The following is a 23,720-nucleotide window of genomic DNA, read 5'->3' on the forward strand; positions in this document are numbered from 1 at the left end:
GTTCACATATCATGATGAAGGCTCATTTCTAATTACATGATCTTATTACACATTAAATATGAAAGCAAATTTTTTCATTTTTATGCAAAGTTTGAAATACTGCCTTGGAAGTGAACAAAGGGACATGAATTTAGTAACAGGAGAAGACGACGTAAATACACTCATCCAAACAAGCAACTGTAGAACATCACACACATATAATGCCTTTCATCCAAGGACTTCAAAGCCCTTTAGACCCACTCATCAATTAAACTTCTTTACGTCTCTCACAGGGCAGGCGAAGCATGAAAGAAAAATGGTGGAATAAAAAAGCAGAGATGCCAACCAGCTAGTCATATACCATTTTAGGAAAGGAGGCTTTCAAAACCAACCCTGGCCAGCAGTTTACCAGTAGCTCACCTTCAAACATACAGTCTTCAACAAGACAGAAATCTTCCTCCTTGACTGAGACACAGATCCAGCAACACCCTTGTGCAAGAGGTACCCAAAAAGAGCCAACTCTTTCACTAGCCCTGGGAAAACAGAGGTTACCACTCAGCCAACAGCAGGCTTTGACTGACAAAACATACCAAATACGCTGGAGCCAAGACGAGACCCATTGTGCGGGAAGCCCCCGCTCACCGGCCACGGAGCGGGACTGCAGCCCAGTGCAGCCCGGCTCTCCTCTCCGTCACTGCGCTGGCACGAGGGCTGGGCGTCACTGGTTGCGCTAGGAACTTCGACAGCACTGACACGAACCTTCCATCTTAACATCGAAGCCCTTCAAAAGCCCAACTGAGGCTGCCTCTCAGAATTAAAAGGAAGAAGATCCGTATCTTGGCATGATCAGCAACAGCTGCTCACTATTCATCAAAATGAGTTCAGCTGTGAATGAGTAGCATGTGTAATACAGCCTTAATTAGAGATGTGCATTCTCTGTAAAATCCTTGCAATTAGTGACAGGAGAGCTGCTAATTTCTCTGGTAGAAATAAATTCACCACAGCAAGTTGGGCAGCATCTTATTTTAGAGGCAGGTACCTGCAAAAGGCAGGAGTTTTCATCATTTCCATGGCATTTTATTTTTGCTATTTACTGAAATATTACATTACCTACAGATCATGCAAAACAGGTGCAATGTGCAGTGCATCCGCAATTCCCAATCCTGAAGTGAAAGCACAATGCTTCATTTATATTGACTAGTCTTTTCTTTATCCTAATAACCCAACCGGAGCTATGTAAGCCGCTGTCAGCAGGAGGTGTCAGAATATACCATATGCAGCAGACTTGGAAGAAAACAGCAGTTCTGATGAAGAAAAATGCCCCATCTTCCACCTCTCCCATAGATATAGATAATAGCCTTCACCCAACCAGAAAACTAAACCAGTAATATGTGATTTATATTGGTCCTAGAGTAGAAATAGTAGTCAGTACTAACGGCAACCAGCTAGTGAACTACCCTGGCTAACGTTCACACTGGAGTTTTAGAGGACGAGAAGATGAACAAGTCAATTACAGAATGCCCTGCTCCTCATCTTCCCCAAGTAATTGAAGATTCAGTATCATTTTTACGGAGTTATTTTTAATTGGTCTCATTTGCTGAAGTAAATTAGGTGTAGCATTGTCCTCAGTATGATATATGCATCTGTGCAAATCGGAAAGAAAACGTGAAAAAAATTTGAAGCACTGCCAAGGCAAAACAGCCAAAATCAGATAAATGCAATTAATTTCTAAGCCTAGCCTTGAAAAATTATGATACTAATCTATTTATTTGACTGTTAGTGATGGTTTCCATCAAGGTCAGGAGAAATTGCTCAATTAATACATGTCTGCTTGCACCTGACAACAATTAAACTCTCCTTAGAGTGCAAGGAGCTAAAAGCCTGTGATCTCAGACACAGGCAGTGAGGTGTGGGTGGGGTTTTTTTGCAAGATTGAACAATAAACACACTACTTGCAGGGCCAGGTTTTGCAGAGTTTGAAAGCTGCCGGGGATCTCAATGGCAGATGCAGACCAGTTTTTGAAAGTAGGACCCCAGCGTCAGGTGTGCCAACGCTCTTCCCCATTCAGCTAATGCTGGCCTCTCCCTGCTGCTGCTGGCTTCAGCAGGAAGGGTGCTGGTACGGATGGGGGTTCAGGAGAGACAGAAGGGTAAATACTAGTCTAGACCAATTCAGTAATTTGTTTCCGCTGCCTTCTGCTGTCACAGCAGTCTGCAGGCTCCTTCTAGCAATAGGTCCACCAGCAAGAAGACCCCACAACCATTTTTATTAGCTCTTTCTCTCTCACTATCTTGCCTGTTTTCACAGAACACGTTTCATGAGCCTGGTGAGAAAACAGCACAGGCCCCCACAGGTATCCCACGATACAGCGCGCAGGAATGAAAACACCTGAAAAGGAGATATGACCAGTGAAGATAAGGACGTGTCTTTATTGCACCTTTAGCCTTGGTTTTACCTGGTTGCTGTCCTAACTGCTAGGACAGCTTACAGCCTGGACGTGGCACTGTTTTAAGCCAAGGCTAGCAGGCGCAGACAGATCTAGCCTTGTATTTGCCTTTTGCTTCAGAGGCGCGCGCAGCCCAGCTCCCGCGCTGCTGCAGCCACTGCCCGGCATCGCGCTCGGCTGCCCCCCTTCTCCTCCTGCTCCGAGGCACTGACACCTCTGTCGCCTCAGTCTCTTAACTGCACGTTTTCCCACTCAATGAGCTTCTGCAGCCCTTGCAAGGAGAGTCGCTAACGGACATCGTCATTCCTGGCTGCCACTCGGGCTGCCTGTAGGGAAGCCTAGCCTGGGGGGGACATGCACCGAACTGCACCTTACATTTAATGGACAGGTGTTAAATGAAACGCTGTGAGCTTCCCCCTAACGACACCGCATCAGAAATTTTGCCACCAAATGCTGTTTGATTTCACCTGCAGAACTAACGGTCTTGACAGTAAGCGAGTCTGTGGGTAGAGGGTTTTCTGCACCGACTCGTTTTTTCTTGTCTTTGTCCCAGGCAACAGCTCACCCAGCACGGACACTTGCTCAGAGAGGGCATCGGCAGAACCCTTCCTCGAACCGCGCAGATCCGGGCAGCCCCCGGGGAGGCAGACGGTGCAGCACCTGAACCCCGCGCCAGCACTCCGGCTGCTCGGGGCAGTGCATTGCATGGCTCCGGCCCTGGCTGAGCTTTGCGGGGGGGGAACAACTGGTGACACACAAGCCATGGCACTGTGCCACGCAACTTACTCTGCAGCGAGCAGAGATGAGGCATAAAACCGACCTAGCGCACGCTGATTGTCAGTAAGTGACACCCACTCGGTAACTGAAAGTAGAGCAATGGCCTGTAACAACCAATCTAGAGGAAAGGAGAGCAGTCACAGCGCAGATAAATATTTGTTCCATCTTTTATAAGGGGAGGGGAAAGCTCTTTGTTTTCTTGCCTCCAACTTGCCTCCAGCTGCTGCTGCTGTCTGTCTCCTTCCAATATTCAGTTGCTTTTGGCTTTCTTGATGGGTGACTCTGATGCTAATTTGAAGTAGGAGCGTGGCAGACACCATGAGAGGTAACTGGAGGTAAGACAGCCATTTCTACTGTCTCTTACCGAAACAGTGTGGGGCAGAGTGAATCAACCAGCCGAGTCATTAACAGAGTTTAGAAGAGCCACGGCAGCAGCACAGCGAAGACTATAATTGCACGTGACCATACTTCACTTGCTAAAGTCACATGTAATTAGCTGGTTTTAACTCCATCTATTGAGGTTGTTAAAGAGTAGAGAAAAAGGAAAGGTACTTCCTTTGCCTTTAAACAAGAGAAGAGCTGTGCAAATCCTGCAAATATTTGATTCACAAGAGTTGGAAGCAAAGCAAACACGCTGCTGAGCCAGATGCCACGACAGGTGAGAGCCCAGCGCCTTCTGAAGACAAGGCGTGAACCTGGATGGAGCTGCAACTATCATCTCACATTGCAAAGGTCTTCTGAACTTGGCTTGAGCTACAGTGAGGTGGAGGAATGGATGCAAGTTTAAAGGAAAGTGTTTGGCACCGTTTTTATTCGGAATCTGAAGAGTGGCTATGCTCACATACCAGAGAACAGATATTCTTCAGGTGAAATATGGTCTACCCAGTAAAGGAAAATCAATACCTCTCCCTCCTCCTGCCAGCCTCAGTCTACTGCCTGCATTACATTTCCATGGCAATTCGGCCGTAGGGAGGAGGTGGCCGTGCAGCAGGTATGCTCCTGGGAGCGGAGGCGCTGCCCAGGGGCTCCCGGCAGGCACAGCTGGCCTGGGAGGTGCGATCCGGCCCGAAGTGTGTCCCCTGCGGAAATAAACCCCTTTCAGTACTCAACGGGGAAAGAACCACAACTTTCCCCAACCCGTAAGTGGCAAGAAGCTCGGGCCACATAAACTGCTGTTTACCTGCCAAGACTGCCCTTGCTGTGTGCCAGGCAAACACTCGCTTTAATTAGATTTTGCCACCACTGAAGGGACGTATCTCAAATAAAGTTAACAGTTCTCACTTAGGCTTCACGCTATGGATCTGGCAGAGGTGGGGGGGCTTTCGTCCGGGTGGCCCACAGGGAACACGAGCGGGCTCTGTCTGCCGTTGCCTAAACCCGAGGCAAATAAATGACAAAGACAAAAACGGCTTGCAAAACGTGTATTTCCCCTCAAACTGCTTTTGCAGTCATGCCTTGACCCAGCGGCAGCCGGGTGGCAGGAGAAGGTGCAGCTCAGCCCAGGCCAGTGCAGGCACTGTGAGCAGGTCATCAATAAAGCTTACAGAAACCCACAGAAAGTCATGCATGCTCCTTCTCATCCCCAACTCCGCTAATTTTGACACTTACTTCGTTTCTTTTACAGTTTCGGCTCAGGCTCCGCAGCACTTTCATGCCTATGTGACACACGGATGGGTTTTCTTGCTCATGCGAGTTGTTGCATAGCGAGTAAAAGCTGGGAAAAAGTAGGTCATTAAAATATAGTTACCGTATCTGCTTTTATCCCTAGAATTGCTTTCCCTCCGGGAGTGGCCCAATTTACAGTCCTTTCTATTGAGCGGTTCACCTGCCCTGCGGAGATGTGGAGCCTTCATTTCAGGAGCTCGGTGGTGTCTGCAGAACAAGATAATCTGTAGAGAGAAGGTGATTTTCAAAACAGCCTTGCCATATATTAATATAATTCAAGAAAACAAATCCAAATCAAAGAGGGACTTCAGCGTCAGTCCAAAGCAAAACGACGGCCAAGTGGGGCAAACTTTTTTAATGCAGAATTTCGCTTTTCTCCTGAAATAACCCATCAGCTGCCACCTGCAAAGTAGAGCGCGCTCGGGGTGGGAGGGTGTCGAGTGCCTCCCAGGGCGCTCCGGAGGGATCTCAGCAAACAGCCCTTTTTTCTGCCTCGGAGAAATGTGCCTGTTTGGGAGGAATTACCGGGAAGGGAAATCATAGCAAGCAGATAATTTTGACAATGATGCTCTTCCAGACCACAAAAAATGAGCACTTTCAGAGGTCTGGTCAAAATGCAAACCGCCCTTCCGCGTTCTTCTCACTGAGAACTGCACCTCCCCATACCGCTGTTTTCTTATCAAAACTCTCTCTCGTTAATTTATTACACTCTGACGGCACTAATTTAATTCCTTAGAGAACAGCAATGAATATATTGGGTAAGCAAGTTTCAGTTCCTATTTTTCCTTTGGGAAGAGAAAAGGCAACTTCATGGAGATCACGAATCTGTTGTTTACAAGTAAGCGCTTTCCCAGCTGAAAGTTAATGACGTAGCGGTTGGTGCTGGAGCATCGCCCTGCCCGCGGCAGCAGCAAGAGCACACTCACACTCACGTCCCACCATGGGGAAGGACTTTCTGAATCGTGAAATGTTAATGAGCCCACAAAGCGCCTGATTTACATGGCAACAGCCAAGGCTCCCACTTCAGGGACCATCATGAAGCGTGTCAGGTACAGTGGGTTTTAATTAGCCCCACAACATGCTTTCACTAAATCTGAATTATTTACGGCTGGGTGTGCCTATTTCTACACGGCTGACAAGCAAGCATGGCCCTTGGGGATCTCTCCTATCCAACGTCTCTTGGGCTTCCGCTCTGTTTTCCCTAGATTAATTAAGGTCTGAATTCAAGTTTTTTGTCAATGTCTTGACTAAGGTTTATGGAGGTCCTTAGGGTTAATTTATAATCCCCTAAAGAATAAGTAAATATTTAAACTTCCCCCACTGGTGTAATTGAATGTTTTAATTCATGCTGGTAGACTGAGTCAGGCAAATTCTTCCACTGCTGCGATTATTTATTAAATACATGAAAACAGAAAAATCATTCTGGTCACTTTGCCAGAGTGTATGTTCACACTAGAACGCTGCTCCCTACATTCATGAACCCCAGGATACAACTGCTTAGCAAAGGGCAGGTGAGTGCAGACCGCTCTATTGTTTTGAGCTAAATACCCGTCCGAAAGCCGACAGCGAGGCAGCGAAGGTGCTGCCCAGGGATTGCCCGAGCGCCACGGCCGCGTTCGGAGAGCGGCTGGACAGGGCGGCAGGCGGGAGGGATGTCCCACTCGTGTGCGCCGGGTGCCGAGCGGGGGGCACGCACCTCCCGCCGCACGCACCGCAAAACCTTCCAAGCGCTTGTGAATCCCTCAGAGAACAGCGGCTGTTCCAACAAGGGCTTGTTCGCTTCACAGCGAAGCACACCTGACCGCGGGCCGGGGGCTGCACAGGGCTGGGGGGGCACAGACCCCGCTGGCTGGCGGTGCTGGGGGGCGGGCGGGGGGCTGAGCCCCCGGGCACTGCCCTGGGCAGGCTGGGTGCCACCGGCCGGACCCCCTGCGCCTCCCGCGTCTCCCAGCCAGCATGTCCCTCCTGCCGGCACCCACCGGTGACCCAGCCCCGGCCTTTCCCCCGGGGAGGCTCCTGCGAGCCAGGCACCCCAGCCTCCCCGGGGAGCATGTTAGTGCTTCGCACGGCACCTCTGGGCTCGACAACGACACACACAAGGCAATCGCTCCCCGTTAACCGGTGTCACTGTGGGATTAACGAGCAGCACGCCCCCACCGTCCGTTTCACAGCCCCAATCCACGACCTGCACTCTTGGTAACGATCCCCACTGGTCAGCTATGGCCCACCCGCTGCAGCTGCCGGCGCCCCGCAGCCCCTCAGCCCCCCGCCACCATCAGAGCCTCACTTAGCCTTGGCGCAGACCAGCCGGAGCGATGGATTCTCACCCTGCACGTGCTGCTGCTGCACAGCGATGACAGCAGGGAACAAAATTGATTGCGTCAACTGGGATGCGTATTAACATTTAACTAACAGAGACAAAAGCAGCTGGTGAGAATTTGGGGTCTTGTACATCCAGGAGTACTGATCGGTGTTGTTTAAATATTCATTTTTGCATTCTAGGCATCGAAAATCATTGTAAATCACAACTCCTTCACATGGCAGTGATTGCACTTAAATAAATACTGCTCACGGTTTCTTGTATTTCTGTCTCTGGAACCAAAGTTTGAGATTTCTGGTACGGCAGGCAAAAGACAGAGATGTATTGAAAATTAAGGTACCTAAATAATTAACCCCGCTCCTGAGTCTTAGAGGCAATTTAATAAAGTGCTCTCAGGGACCCGGCTGACAGTGAATAATATCCGTTGTCACTGTGTCTACACAGGCTGCAGAAACAATTTTATGTTGCCATTACACCGCGGTGCTTAACTGTTTGTGTTCTCGGGAGAGGGGACGTTGGCCTGAAACCCAGTCGTAAGAAATCCTTGTGCATGCGGGACACGAGAGGAATAAACCTGAAAGATGAGTGTGGGCTTTCTCCACCTCCCGAGGCAGAGCCGCACGTTCAGCCGAAGCACGGTATTAAACCCATATAACTTGTTGCTCTAAAAATACACGCTGGTTGTCTCATCTGGAATGATGCATTTTTGCCCCATCTTCCCTGGCTCCGCTCCTCAGCCGCCCCATGAAGGACTGCGAGGAAGGCCGGCACCCGCCGGGGCAGAGGCAGGGTGCTGGCAGCAGGCTGTGTGGTCCCCCTGCACCGCCCCGGTTGTGCCGGCACAGCTCCCGCCGGCACGCCGGTCAGATGAGCCCAGGCATCTGGCGATGCCTTGTTAGAGCCAGTTAGAAATCTGGCTCTGGAATAACGGCTCTGCCAGCACCGGGGGAGGCATTTTGCAGAAGTCTTCATTGTCCTGCGGATTTTCATGTGCATTTGATTAATTATGTATGGACTTTTGATTGCAAATGCAGTACGGAAAGGAGTATACAAGCTGGGTGAATCAATTTGGCCTAAATATCATCCATCCACAATTCCTGGATTTTTTTTTTTGCCTGCAAATTACAGCAATGGAGAGACAGAAATTTCCTTTTTGTGTTTATTTTGGGAATTATTTTTCATACTGATAGCCTCTGCAGCGTGGGACAGGTTAGAAACAGAGTTAATAGGGGCAGCTGAGAGAGCTGAAAGCTGGGGCCCGGGGGCCGGAGCCCAGGAATTCACACCCGCTTGCTGCAGCGACCATTTCCCCTACACCATCCAACAGGCACCTTGGATCTCTCCAGCGAGAGCAAGTGGGCATTGAGCGAGCGAGCCTCGGTTCTCCCTGCAGCAATACCGAAACGCCCCGCGTCCTCCCCAGCCGGCGCGGCTCTGCCCCTCCCCACAGGGACAGAAAGGTCCCTGCAGAGGTTCCCAAGGGAGTCCCGCGGAATTCTCCTATCCCTTGACATTACAGGGAGATATTACTGTTAATGACGTGAAAATGATAATGGGAGAACTGGCAGAAAATCTTTCCATGGAAGAGTAATAAATGCTGTGGGTGTGTGAGGCGACAGCTGTGACTGCAAAAGAATCGATAAATGTTGTAGTGGCATTTGTACCGGGATGATGGTGAGGAGCAGTTCCCTCACCAACCCCTTCCTAATGCAGTCACTACAGAACCAAGCTCTTTTGGCTTTGGTAATAACAAATAGGGTCAATTCTGATCTGGGAAATTCATCAGCGTCTTCTCAGGGTATGTGCTCCAGCCCAACTCCTTATGGTTTCTCCTCACTCCAGGCCTGCCCACGCTGCTGTGGAATGGGTGCAGCTGCCTGATGTTCCTTGACATATTTCAAACATCGAGACAGCAAATATTAAAGCAGGTATTGCTCTCTTTTCCGTCCTTCGCCCACCACTCATGATGGTCCCTGCCAAGTGCCAAACACAAATGACATGCCACTCTGAGCTTATCTATAGTAACCTACTGGTAACTGGGCTGCGGACCCCTGAAAGGTCCCACATCTGGCACAAGTGAGCTGCTGAATTGGGGTTTTTGCTTCTGTTTATTAAAGAAGACCAGTACAACGCCCTGTAAGACTAAAAATACTTAGCAAGACTAAAAATACTTAGCAAGACTTAGAGAAATTATGCATTTATACATATTTGGGTCATGACTAATGATCTCCATGACTCGCCTTGCACGATCACAGAATCACAGAATCCCTAAGGTTGGAAAAGACCTCTAAGACCATCAAGTCCAACCATCACCCCAACCCCACCATGCCCACTAAACCATGACCTGCAGTGCCACGTCCACACATTCCTTGAACACCTCCAGCCATGGGGACTCCACCACCTCCCTGGGCAGCTTCTTCTAGTGCTTCACTGCTCTCTCAGGAAAGACATTTTTCCTAATATCCAGCCTGAACCTCCCCTGGCGCAACCTGAGGCCATTTCCTCTCGTCCTATCACTTGTCACATGGGAGAAGAGACCAGCACCCACCTCCCCACAAACCCCTTTCAAGTAGTTGTAGAGAGCGTAAAAACTTTTCTTTCTCCAGGGCTGTTCTTTCTGTTCTCAGCTGTTCAGCGTCTTGGACAGTAACAGTAATCTTGTTTCTCATTGTTTTATACTAGACTGCATTTGCTGCAAGCGTTTGTCAGATGCTGTTTCTCTTTGCTGGGCAGATATCACGTCTTCTTCCTTTCTCTCCAACTGGCCTTGAAGCTTCTCTGTCAATCTGGTCATTTCATCAAGCTTAGCATGTGCTGTCTGCCCATCTATTTTGGCTTGCCTCAGTTGTTTTCGTAGCTGCTCTAGTTCCACATTCTGTTCTGTTACAGTTTTCAGAAACTGTTGATTGCTCAACTCTATTTTCTCATTGGCTGTATGCAGTTGCCGAGTCAAGTGCTGAAAGCCAGTCACTTGATCTTTCTGCTTTTGCCTTCCAGCCACGTGAATCTGCATTTCAGTCGTGCGTTCCTGGTACTGCTGCTGGAGTCGATCATGCTCCTGTAACACAGTCTGCCAGAGCTCTATTGCTTGTTCTTCTTCTTGATTCATCAGTTGTAGTTGTTCTTGAAGGTTTCTCACTATTCCTTCAGCTGCAGGAATATCAGTTCCCAGAGGCATGAAAGGAAGAGCCTCCAGTTGCTTCTTAAGAGCCTCTTTCAACTCTGCATGCAGCCTTTCATCTTCCTTGGTGACTTGTTCAAATTTTAGTCTCATCTCACTCATTTGTGCCTGATAAAGCTGCAGCTACATCAAGTGTCATGGAAACTACCTGGTTTTGTACTGAAGCAGTACTTCATGCCACAGTCCTCGTCCATGAGTAACAGAAAGTTGAAGCATCAGTTGGAAATTTCCAACATCTCAGGTATTTCAGCCCCATCCCACAGCCAGTCCTCCAGCTCCTGATGGAGACTGGTTTGTCTGGACATACTGCAGAGCCCATACAGTGGTTGTCTCTCTGTCAGCACGGCTCTCTGGCCACCTCCACGCCACTCGTCTGCACTCTTCCTTAACACCTTAAGCTAAAGCTCAGCTCTGAGCAGAGCCTGATACCTCTCCCTCTTCTCCTGCTGATTACTGCATTTCGCTTTGTCCTTATGTCCCAGCTCCCCCGTACATCATCTTCCCGTACCACACTCTAATCTACACAACTTCCAGCTGCAGCACCCCTGCCTCCCTTCGGTCTCTCTCCACTGTGAAAGCCCAGAGACAGCATGAAGAAGCGCAGTGCATCCTCCCGGTCATTAGCTTATGTCTGAGGGACTAATCCTGACCCAGCAGCGACGGCACATCAGGGGTGGGACTCAGCAAGATGGGTCCTGATAAATCTTAAGGCAAGACGGGTGTGCTGTGTCCCTGCTGGGGACTGCGGTGGCAGGGAGCGGCCGGAGCCCTGCACATGTGCACCTTCACTTGTGGAGCCGCAAGTGATTCACTTAAATGCCAAAGCAGGAAATTACTTGGTCACAGAATTACAGCGCCAAACAAGAGCAGGGCAGACAGGCTTGATCTGGCACAGAGCTGGCTGGTACAAAGTTAATCAGCATATTGAAACTCTCGGGGAGAGCTTATTCCCAAATCAGTGCTTTGTATGCTGTGGCTGCAGGAGTTTTCATTCCTTCCCAGGAATCATGATGCCCAACTGGGGCCTCAGACAGCTGAGTCCTTCTTTATGTCTAAATCAGGACAATTATTTAATTTAGACATTCAGTAGATGCTGGGAGTACAGGGAAGAGGTGTAGGGGAGGGGAAAGAGAAATAAATCACTGAGTGCGAGTTAACCATCTAAGCCCTCTACAAACAGCTCATTTAGGAGAGACGAATTCTACTGTTTCATTTGACTTAAAGAAAATCCGTTCTTTTTCCTCTTGCGCTGCTCCTCCAGGAGTGTGCAGGATGCAGCTAGACATCTGCTGGCTGTGGCCACTGGCCAAGGCCCCACTAATTGCATGAGTATTTTGGCTTGCAAATACAGCAAGTTTGGCATTCCTGTTTAGTGGATGGCACATGGCACTCCTTTAAGTTACTGCTGTTAAGCACTTGACTCCCAGCTAGGTGCATGTGAATAGCTACTTACTGGGTAAGAAATGCTGCTTTGTTTAACTAGGCTAGTGAAACAAACCCAGCTGATGCCCAGAAGGCCAATCCTGCTCCAGGTAAGGGCTCGGAACACCTCTCAGTCCCTGGCAGGCTCTGCCTGCGAGCACGCAACTAAAGAAGCAGCAGACATGGAAAGGAAAACAAGGTGAGGGGCAAACATTGCCGTGCTTTGATGACAGAAGTGGGTGTCTCCTAGGGCTGTGACAAGCCATTTGCAAAGTTTCCAACCCCTGCGAGCTCATCGCTATAAGGGCCCTGGAGAGAAAACGGGATTTGCCCCTTAGGCTCACACCTGGATCAGTTTGTTTTGCTGCTTCAAACGCCCTTAAGATCCAGCTGCCTGCTTTCTCTGCCTGCCTCCAGCGTCTCCTCCGGAGCTGGGGCACGCTGGAGAGGTTCAGGGAAAACAGCACCGTACCTTAATGTAAGCAACTACCTGGAGGGATGCTCTAACACAAGTCTTCTGTTTCAGAGACCCCAATTCCAGAGAAAGCCTGGAGCAAAAACAACTGCATGGCACCATCCACAGAGGGAATGAAATCAGGGCTGTGCTATCGACTGCTCCCGTGGGAAGTGGAAATTTCTGGAGCGCAGAACCCATGGGATTTCTTGATGTCGCCTGCAACCCCCCAAGCAGCCAGCACCCAGGGAACGGACGAACAGGAACATCTTCAGTTTCACTGCCGTCGGGCGTGGGTTATCATCAGTGTCAACATGACCCGGAGTTCCATGATTCAGCCCTTTTCCTTATTTTAACAGCTGCTTTGGACTACAGCGTCCCCCAAGTGTGACCACACGGCCGATGGCTCCGGTGGAGGAGAGCCCTTGCCCGAGGAGCGGGGCCGTGCCCAGACGAGCCGAGCAGCGGGAGGGAGCACTGCAGCCGTGCTGCACGGGCAGGAGGAACGCGGACCTGCAGCAGGGCTTGAAGCTGAGCACCGCAGTTCTGCTTGGAAAACAGCTTCCTCCAGCTCTGTACAGCCGATCTTTACGGACTAAGTTTTAGTGATTCTCCCAGAGATTTTCAGTACAGGAATTGTCCTACGTTATACATAACATAAAAGAAATTCATGCGGTAGAATGAAATTAGAGTTCAGTAACTAAAACACAGTCTCACGCCATGTAGCTCTTCTGTGTTACCTTACTTTAGACAGCATTTTCAAAACTGCTCAGGAGCTCCATGCCTGCGTTTACGTGCCCATGCAGCGCGCCGGCCCACAGCAAGAGCCCTGCAAGGGGGCTGGTTCCTGGGGTGGAGGTCCCGGGGATGGGGAAAGACTGTCCAGATGGAGACAGAGCTGAACAGGTCTGAACACCTAGAAAGCATGAAACTCCTGACCCGTCTTCCTCCGGTTTAATTACCCACCTGCTTTGACTTGTTTTGAGCACTGATGGAATTCAACTTCATGTACTTAACAGGGAGCAGAGCGAGGTGACTTGCTTTCTCATTTTACCAGCGATGGCTAAAGCTTTCTCTACCATATAATGTATTTCCATTCCAGCATTAAGTATCTTTCTGACCCAAATATACGTCCTGAGAACAAAAATAACTGTAAGGAATACAATACTTAATCTGCCTAGATTCCGCTCTCAGAAAGATATAGTCTATTACAAATGTTATCCCTCGCCTTGTCTATTAATCCTAAAGGGACCAGTGATTAAATACTTTTTCTAACTCCAGTCCCTGGTGTGCCTGTGATTCAGGGAGTTATAATCACTCTGTGTTGTACATCTGGTGACGATAACGGGCAATGCTCTGTTATTACAACGAGCTTTCACTGCTGCTTACTGGGCTGCAAAGGCAAGATTGCGTTCAGCACATTTCTTGGCTCTCCACCTGAATTAACGATATAAACAGTATTTCATGACTTGGAGAAGGGCTACAAGGAAAGCACAATCCTAGACATACTTGCAAAGGCAAAAGAAGAATATGAATTGCAGAACGGAGAGACGGAATGGAGTCACAAGTGATACAAGATGCAGCTCTGGCACGAGAAAACTGCTGTAATTGAGATACGAAGAAAACGAGCACATTTCTGAGAGTTCTCTGCCTGTGTTTGGACTGGATTCCCAGTGGCAACTCCGGTCCCTGCAGACATGCCTGCACTGGGACACCAAGTCCGCTGCCCACCTCCCGGCTGGCCCAGCTCCATCCCGACGGTGCTCCCAGCAAAGCGGTGTTGGGACGTCTGTCCCACCGCCCTGCAGCACACGGTTGAGTGCTGGCTTCAACGCAAGGGCAAAGCCAAGCCCCAGACAAACCACAGACAGGAAAACCACACTTTTCTTCCAGCTTGAAAGATTCAGTGGATAGCCAGTCACAGGGGTAGGGGTTAAGTCTATCAAATTAATTTTAATTACAATTCAAAGAAAGAAAAGCCACTTTAGCATTTCTAATCAACAGGCATCTCATGAGGCATGTGAGTTCCTGTAGTCTGAACAGGGTAGGAAGTTTTCGAAGATAATTTACTTCATTAATATTCAGCTAGAAGCGGATCATCCAATACTTTCCATTGTGGTATTGAAATAAAAAATGTCAAAAGGAAAATTTTGTATTTATTTGACATGGACATTGAGCTTCATAAGTTTCATTCTATCTTACAAAAAAACACTTCTGACTGAAATAAAACATTACAACCCAGATTTATCAGAATATTAGAGGGTCTATCTTAATAAGAAGTGCATTACTACTTGCAAAGCAAGTTTGATTGCTTTATTTTTAGCACTGCAGTGCTGCCTGTGTCCCAGCCCAGCAGAGCATCACCGGCAAGGTCCCAGTCCCTGCGGCACCCGCCGAGTGTTGCCTTCACCCAGCCCTGGGGTCCCCCGCTCCCCAGGAGGGCCTAGTGTAGAGGAATATACTTATTCTTGTAAGTATGTACGAATACACCAGAGCCCATCAGGAGAACAAGAGGAACGTGTGGACGAGGCATTGTGGGACATGGTTTAGTGGGCATGGTGGTGTTAGTTGATGGTTGGACTTGATGATCTTACAGGTCTTTTCCAACCTTAGTGATTCTGTGATTCTGTGATCTTTGAGGGATTTCTGAATGTTGTTGCTTGATATTATTCTTGATACAGGAAATGTCAACAACCCTTAAAAAGTTGTCAGCCTTTTTAAAGAATAACAGCTTTAGTGTAACAGTTCAGTTTTTGTATCTTCAAGCTGAGACTGGTTTGGATCGCTTGATTACAACGGAAATTGGAAAAAAAACAAAATGAAAAGGTTGCATGGAAGAGCCCCGAAGGGAACAAAGTTTGTCTGGTTTCTTGAATAATAAACGGATGTGTAAGAGAGCAGGGAATGAGGATGAGACCCAGCTATCTATGCCCATTGAAACTCTGGGAGTTTTTTGCTGCTCAGACCTAAGTAACTGCAGGGTTCAAACAAGAAAAATGCAGAGCCTGACTTGGTGCCATGAACTGGGAGAAGCACACAGCAGTGAGGTCTATGGCACCGATGCTCTGGGGCATGTCCTCTCCAGGAGACACCCCTTTTAGCAGTCTTCTCCGCCTGTTCCTGCAGTGGTTTGCCATACCCACAGCACCATCCAGGAATGGGGACCTGGCTGGCCCGCCCGCTGGCACCGGGGGTTTGGTGCAGCCGCCAGCGCCGCGTGCCAGCCGCCAGCTCTGCCGCGCTGCCCACAGCCTGGCCGCGGGCGGAAAGTGTGCCCTTCCCTTTTCCAGGCAGAGACCTTGCCTCTTCTCCCACCAGCGCCCGCCCGGCCCTGGGCAGCCGATGCTGCCTCCTCTGCTGTGCATGAGCAATTCCAGTCACTGAAATATGAACATTTGTCCTATTAATAATCAATAACTCGTCAGCTCAGTGAGTCACTCTCAAGCACGCTGAGCTGCCCGGCCCCGCGTACCCCCAGGAGACCTGCTTTGGATGTCTGTCGGTGGGAGTTTAATTTGCTGCCCTTTCCAAAACAAAGGACTACAGATGCAAGCACTGAAATGCCAGAGTTACGTGTCGGTCTGCGTCCTGGGTAAACAAGCAGGTTTTTCATCATCGCGACATTTAGGCATGCATATTTAGAAAACGTGTAGGTTACTTAAAAGTCCAACCTGATACAAATAAACAAGAGTCGGTGCTAGTTTTTCTTTCAGGACCTCTGTAAGCATCATTCTTCTTTCTTCTTCTTTCTCTACTGAATTTTAAAGGTTATCCTCATAAAAGATATTATTCCAAATAGCATCACACCATCAGAAATGAAAGGGAAAAGATGAAATCATGAATATTTGAAGAACTATTTTCTGAAGGTATCTGTGTGGTTGGGGAGAGGAGGCTGCAAAAGGTATCAACAGCCACTTGGATGCTTTTCCATCATATCGATGAGTCAAGGCAAATGCACGCCACGGCTCTGGCTGAAGCAGGAACATCAACAGCATCTTCTCCTTGTAAAATAATAATACCAACTTTGAAAGAAGCTTCACATAAATATTAGACAATCATTAACCAGATGATTAATGTGCCACACTGCTCTTCTGAAATCACAGGAGGTCAAGCGGAAACTGTCCTACAGTTTTTAAAATAAAATGCAACCAAGCAAAATAAATTTTACCCAGCAAAGGGAGTGAGGGATGACAGCAAAAATACGAGAAAACTGCAGAAAAATAACTGTTTGCCACGATGTTCTCGAACAGCCCACCCCCTTCCCCCCAGAAAGGAAAGAACAGAAAGAGCGATGTGAACGCAACCCCCCTGGCTCCGAGTCGGTGAAACCCAGAGGTGGGTGTCAGGCCCGTGAGGGGCCAGCCCAGCCGCCCTGACACCGTCCCCAAGGGCAGGGCTCCCCGCTTTCCTCGCCTCGGCGCGGGCCCTCGCTGGGACGGATCGCTGCCAGCCCCTGCGTGAGGCCACGCCGCGGCCTCCCCCCTGCTCTTCTCTTCAATCTGGGCTGCAACCAAAGTTTATTTATCTGCAGTGGGAAAAAGTTCCGGGTTTTCGGTCACCATGGCTGATACATAGAGCATATATACATAAGCTTTAATGTTGATGTCACCTATTTCCAGCCCTAATCTTAATTTTCCAAGACTGCTTGGTTTAAGTGCTATAAAATTCAATTTTCAGCTCATAAGATGCTTGTTAGTGCCTGTCTCTATGTCACTCAAGGGGATCAAAGTTTGATTTTTTAACAGTGCTTTTTTTTTTTCCGAATCAGGAAACTGTATATACTCATAAACATAAACCTCCTTAAAAGACTCAAAATGAAGATTAAATCCTATTGCTTTCTGCCCTGTGCTGAAGACTGTAGTCTTGATCCTGAAAGGGCATTTGCCCAAAGGGGAGATCATTGCAGAATTGGGTGTTAAAATACTCATCCAAAAAAAGGAGGTGTTTGCTGTTTGCAGCCTTAATAAACCGGGCTATTTGCTTCCTGTCCCCTGATGAGGAAAGACATTGGTAAGCAGCAGGGCAAGGCAAAGGGATGGGGTTGATTCGGAGGAACAGGACTGAGTGTTGCAAAAGTTGCTGCTTCATAAAATAGCAGCAATAATGCAATTGCTATTCCTGGCGATACGCGGTGCTGGGCGGAGTAATAGAATTGTCAGAGGGGATCGGGTCATTCCTGCCACCCATGCTGGATATTAATATTCTTACTGCTCTGAGATCCCTTTCTGTAAAAGGCTTAGATATTGGCTAAAATGTAATTGCTTTTTTTTAATGTTGATGTCTGTATAAATATTCTTGTGGCATAACCACACAGAAGAGGAACAAGCAGCTCTATACATTTATTTCTGCTGGACAGGTTCTGCTCCCGCTCCTATCCCAATAAACCTCACTGCAGCTCATGTGTCAGACCACGACCTATTTCACTAGACTTCACTAGAAACTGCCCAGCACTTCTCTCCCATCCTTTTTCAACTGTGACATTAAAAAAGACTATACCCCCCCAAATAAAATATTTGGGTGGACATTATTCCACCTTGGAGCAATGAAGTATATAAGTATATGAAGTAAATAATAGTAACACTACCTACTTGCCAGGAAACATTTCATTACTTCCACCCTTGAAAATATGACGGGAAGTAGGATTCAAGTTTCATATCGTTAATGGATTAAATTAAATTACATTCTCATGTTTCAAAGACACTTAGGCTAATTTAAGAATATATATTTTACCAAAAACTCACTTAACTGCCATGTAATTTCTTGCTATTTCCTTTTCCTTTATTGCTGATTAACAAGATACTTGGCAATAAATAGAAGCATGCTCTCTGCTATAATTAGCCTGTCTGTCCCTCTGATTAGCTCACTCCTATTTTGTGGCAGGGAATTTGGAAATCCTAAATACTCATAAATCACTTCAAATACTTCCTCCCGATACCCGAGCAGCATAGAAGAGTCCCCCGGTGACCTCTGTCTAGGACTTCTCTGCCCTGCTTGGGTTCACCAGAAGCACCCCAGCACTGGCTAGCTGCACGTTATTAGTAGATATTAGTTCAGGTTGTGGAGTGATTGTTCATATGAAAAGCTGCAGAAATATCTCAGGTCTTTACATAATGAAAACAGATTTTAACTCTATTTTCCTATTAAATGTTTGATAAATGGAGTCTTACGTCTGCACAATATTTTGTGTTTTAAAGGCAACATTTGCTTGGTCTTCCTAAAGCAGGGAATTTATTTTAACAGCTCATTTCATAGCACTGAAATATTATTACTACTGCTACTACTGCTGACAATAATAATATCACTTACTTAATTGTTAAAGTGCCTTTCATCTTCCAGAATATCAAACTGTTACACAAACTCCTCCACCCTGGAGAGCTTCCAGAGTCCCTCGCCACCTTTGGAAAGCAGAGTTCTTGTTTTCTGCCCCAGAACGTAGCGTAGAGGTGGCCAGTTATTCAAATTTATTAACATAAAGGGAGAAAGCTCTTTATGGCAGTTGGATTGTTTATTCTGCCCCGACAGATTAAATAACAAATTGCAGTTTAAAAAGTGGAATGTCCTCAGGAAGAGATCAAAAAACGAAGAAATTTTTTTGAAAGATGTGTGTTGCTTTAATTGAACCTGGCCCTTTGTGAATTCACTGCTTCACGAATCATCTGATCTTATTAATGAAGTTAATAACTTTTCGAAGTTCTTTCCATCTAGGTAACAACCAGTGTTGATAAGCACAGATGCAGATGCCAAGGGATGTTTGTGTGCTGGTGGTGGGAAGCGCCTTCACGCCCTAGCCAAAGCCAACGGAGTGCGGAGCGGTGAAAGCAACCGCTCACCAGCCCACGTGCCTGCCTGAAAGAGTGAGACATCCATGAAAGCAGAAGACAGCTGGATCCCACCCGCTGCAGGGGCGCTGAAGATCCGACCAACCCAGGGGCACAGGTCAGAAGGAGTATGTCTCCCAAATTTATTCCCTGGGCTTTTCTTACAAAGTACGCATAAAAGCGAGGCCCTTCTCAGTGAGAAAGCTCTGATCCAGAGCTGTCCTCGCGCGCACACTGCACAGCTTTGCGTAGGTCAAAGCAACCTTACACTGGAATACCTTCAGGTTGCATTTCTAATCGAAACTATTTTTCTTTACCTTTCTGAGTGTGTACACAGTGAGAGTCCTTCTCCGGACACACATTTGTGTTACGCTTAGACTTTGACAGTCAATTGAGACATTTTTTAAATTTGAGATTTAATTTGGCAAATGCTTTCGATATATACTTATCTAGCTGAAAGGTGATGGATGATACATCGATAATTTTTAGGAAAATAGTAAATCATGATCCCAAACCTTAGCTCTGGAAAAACAAACCTTCTAAACCATTGAAATTTGTACCCACACTTGATACATTTCCTGCCACCAGGCACAGAGCGGACGCAACAGAAGAATAAACTATTGCAAGAGAAAGCATTTCTGTGTAACGTCTTGTAAGTATGCGAGATAGCTGTGCCTCTAATGCGATGAAAATGTAAAGCCCTATTTCTCTGGAAAGGAAAACAAAGATGTTTTCTCAGCGGAGTAAATAACTGTCACATTAAATACACCCTCTATCCTCTCATCATCACCAATTGCTAGGACCCATTCATTTTGACAAATTGGAGAGAATTCAGAGACAAGCAACAAAATGATTAAGTGACTGGGGATATCGTCTCCTGAAGGAAGATTAAAAGGAGCAAATTTGGTATGGCATAGGTGAGCAACGATTTTAAAGAGGTCACTAAAAAGATATGTATGAGAGAGAATCAGGGAAAGAATAAAATATCATTGTGATGCAAGAATTACTCAGAGGTCAGGAAACAAAATTTAAGATCACAATGTTTTAATGCCAAATGAGATTCTTCCTGAGACAGAAGGACCACATCCAGTCCCTTATGTCATCTGGGCAAAATGAGTATGATAAATTGATTCTTGAAGGTAAACTTGCCTTGGCCATACGTAGAAGACTGAGTGATCTCTCTGCTCTTCTCCACCTCCCACTTCCATGCCAGAAAAGTGCAGATGCTCGCAGAGTTCTAGCAGCAGTTGGACTGAACAGTTTGGGGGATTTTCAGAATAAGGGTCTGCGTGGTGCAGTGTTGGACCTGGTGAGATGCCAGAATCGCCAGTGGCGACAGAAGGACGGGCATGGGCAGATGGAAGGGGAAAAGCAGAAGGAAAAGGTCAATTAACTTTGAAAGTGAGAGGGAGATTCTCCTGGGCAGGGAACACACCTCCCTGACTGCGTCTGGGCAAAATATTATGGGGCTGGGATAGTTTCCTGGGTCCTGGCTTGCACTGGGCAGCACAGGGTGCAAGCAGGGTAGTGAGAATCACAGAATCACAGAATCACTAAGGTTGGGAAAGACCTGTAAGGTCATCAAGTCCAACCATCACCCCAACCCCACCATGCCCACTAAACCATGTCCCGCAGTGCCACGTCCACACGTTCCTTGAACACCTCCAGGGATGGTGACTCCACCACCTCCCTGGGCAGCCTGTTCCAAAGCCCAGGGAGCCCGATCACTGGGCCCGGCTGCTTTGGCTCCAGTTAAACTTTCACAGACACACAGATTTCTTTGGAAGAATCACATAGAACATCATCCCCAGTTCAAAGTGCAGAGGACCTGTTATTCAAACTAACAGTGCAGGCACATCCACACAATCGTCATCTCTCCACGTCTCACTGCCACCCGCGGTCACCCTTCCCAAGTGCTCCTGAAAGCAAACAGTGCTCACAACGTGCCCTTAAGGACAACAGTTTCAGCCATTGGAAAGAGTCAGAAATATAGTTTAAAATATCCCAACCGCACTTTCTTGTAAGAGAACCAGGAAGGACACAGAGCAATTTTCCCTGATGCAGAAGTGGCTGGAATATAGACCTGATCAGATGGCAAACAAATGCAGATGTATAGAACTAAATAAAACATTGCCTGTGATCTCTGCGTCAACAAATTAGGTAACTTATGTTGGCAGCTTGGCAGGCTTCTCTTGTTTGCTTTGGTAAATTAAGTTCACAGTCTTTGCAGTTGCAGGGGGATTTTTAATTTTTTTAATTTCTCTTTTACAGGCATCATTCTTGAAAGCTGAGCGTATGGTATTTTGGGGAGCTCATCACTGTAAAGTATTCAGTAGAAAAAATTCTGTGTCCGTGGAAATGGTTCTCACAGGGGAAATCTGGAAGTAACAGGACAATTCTAAATGATATCTTTTTCTGTGGGACGCGTGATGATGCTCTCGACCTCCATTACCCACCCTCTGACCCCGAAAGTGAAATTTAGCAACCAGGTTATTAGGAAATCCTCTTTAATTTCTGATCCTTTAAATTCTGCGATTTATCTCAAATTTAAGCAGACCGGGTTTGTTTCTGTGACTTTCCAGTGTGGAGGCCCTGATCTTTTGCCAATGACACCAGGAAAGATGCACTGACTTCAGTGCAGCTCCTATGGGTTAAGGATCAGGCCCAAAGACCTACTTTAGAAGAAGTCGAACCATCCTCTTGGTTAGTTGGGAACTCTTGAAGTTGCGTCGTGAGTGTAAGAAATGGGGACTGCTGAATTAATGAATGGAGGAGGGGAATCCCTGTGCAGAGCAGCGCTCCTGAGCCTTCCCGCCCAGTCTCCTTCCCGCCCTCTTCAAATCCGCTCCACTACAACATTTTAACGCTGTTTGGGTGGGATAAGCCCAGTCCGTACAGTGTCAATCAACCTTAATTCTTTTTATCTATGATCTTTTGCCAGGATTAACCATAATCTCACGGAATCGAGGACTGTCAGTTGGCCCTGTGCGTGCGCGGTGCCCAGCACTGCGAGTCGGGTGCATGATTTTGGCTGCTGGCCATGTGTTACTACTGGAAATAACTTTTGAACCTTAAAACTCATTGTGTGATCGTCCCAGCCCAATGGAGAACACAGGAGCAAGAAAAATAACTAAAGACATGAGATTTTTAATTGCTGTTTATGAAATGCAGAAAATCTCCTGAACGCAGAAAATTTCCTAAGGAAAGGAAAATATATGCTATCTAGAAAATAAAGGCATGACCAGGTTATATCACTTTTTCTTCTCATAGATGTGCTTAGTTTGCAAGTATGAAACCCAGTATGTGACAGGCAGTTGTACTGTACAAAGGTCACTTGACTTAGTATTTATTTTCCAAATCATCACAGAAAACTACCACTAAACATGTTGATTTACATAATTGGGCCTGATTACATCTTTGGAAGATAGATGCTGCATATAAAAATACTCCCAAATTTATTCAACCCTTCAGCCCCTACTATCGCCTTCAGATTGTATTTATTATTGAAGGAGCCACACCTTCCTCTCTCCTCAAAAGCAGATGTTCCTACCTTGGGGATCTCCCTTTGTGTCAAAAATGTGGTTAGTTCTCACTGATTCTCAGAGAATAAACATCAACTACAAAACCTGGGATGGCTAATGCATCTCCCAGTCAACATCTGCTGCACCCTCACCCTTCAAAGAAACAGAGATTGTCCCATTCACTGCTCTCAATCTCAAGTGCTAACTGCTGGGATCGTGCTGGGGATCTGGGGAGGAAAACAGCCGCTCGTGTTAATGTGCAGCTTGCCACGGGAAGGGGCTCCACCACCCGTGAAGCAGCGTTGCTGGAGTGCTGCTCTCTGCCAGGCTGTCCCTGTGCAGAACTACTGTCTTAACCTCCCCATTTGCTCCTGGGCAGAACAATGATATGTATTTGAGTTCAGGACAAAAACTCTTACGGTTTCTAAAGTCTTTAACTTTCAGCTCTTCCAAGTGGTGCAGAGAACCAGCCCCTAAAATCAGCATTTCACATCCCCATCAGGCTGCACCACTGGAAGTGTGCTTGAAGGTGCATCTCTACCCTCCCCGGCAAGACTGGAAGGAGAGAAGCCATTAGGACAAGGGCAGCCAAATCAATCTTCAATTGTTGATAATCTCAAGGGTATTAGGAAGCTGAGCGTTGTGTATTTTATCATATGATTGATTGTGATGATGCGTGGTTTAAAGAGCAATATCCACCTTTGAGGCACAGCGGAGGGTAGGTCTTTGTTGAGCAGTAATTCTCAATTACCCCACTGCGACCTTGCAAGGATCTTCGATCATTCACAAGGAAGCCTGAGCTGGCCAGTAAATAGAATCCTGTGGTAAGAAACTTGTTATTGGCCATGGATGACTGATGGAGAGCTGCCAGTTATTTTTTACAACAGCTTTTCCAATAGCTCGCAGAAGTGTTTTGGGACCTTACTGTGATAGCGCCTACATCTCCTGGGCAAGTGATCAGTAAAGCCCACAGGTAGATCAATCTTCCTAATAATTTATAGCTACATCACTCTGATGAGGTCAAGTTGTAAGGTGCACACAAATTATGTTCTCACCCAGAATGAGAGGTTGTCACTCCTGGGGGTATCACCTTGCCCGTCCTCCCTGAAAAGACTTCCCTGACATCCTCCTACAAG

At 47.2% G+C, this 23,720-nt stretch overlaps 1 protein-coding gene across 1 annotated transcript in view; it reads right to left on the reverse strand.

Moving 5' to 3' along the window:
- Nucleotides 1-4,144: 4,144 nt before the first annotated feature.
- Nucleotides 4,145-23,720, reverse strand: part of LOC104253767 (sodium channel and clathrin linker 1-like) — a 36,907-nt gene continuing 17,331 nt past the window's right edge. Inside the window, 4 exon segments of the mRNA XM_059823495.1 lie at nt 4,145-4,282; nt 4,812-4,917; nt 9,781-9,841; nt 9,844-10,477. Of these exon segments, the coding sequence (XP_059679478.1) occupies nt 4,145-4,282; nt 4,812-4,917; nt 9,781-9,841; nt 9,844-10,477 (939 nt within the window).

The sequence above is a fragment of the Gavia stellata genome, chromosome 12, assembly GCF_030936135.1.
Source record: "Gavia stellata isolate bGavSte3 chromosome 12, bGavSte3.hap2, whole genome shotgun sequence".
Taxonomy (NCBI): domain Eukaryota; kingdom Metazoa; phylum Chordata; class Aves; order Gaviiformes; family Gaviidae; genus Gavia; species Gavia stellata.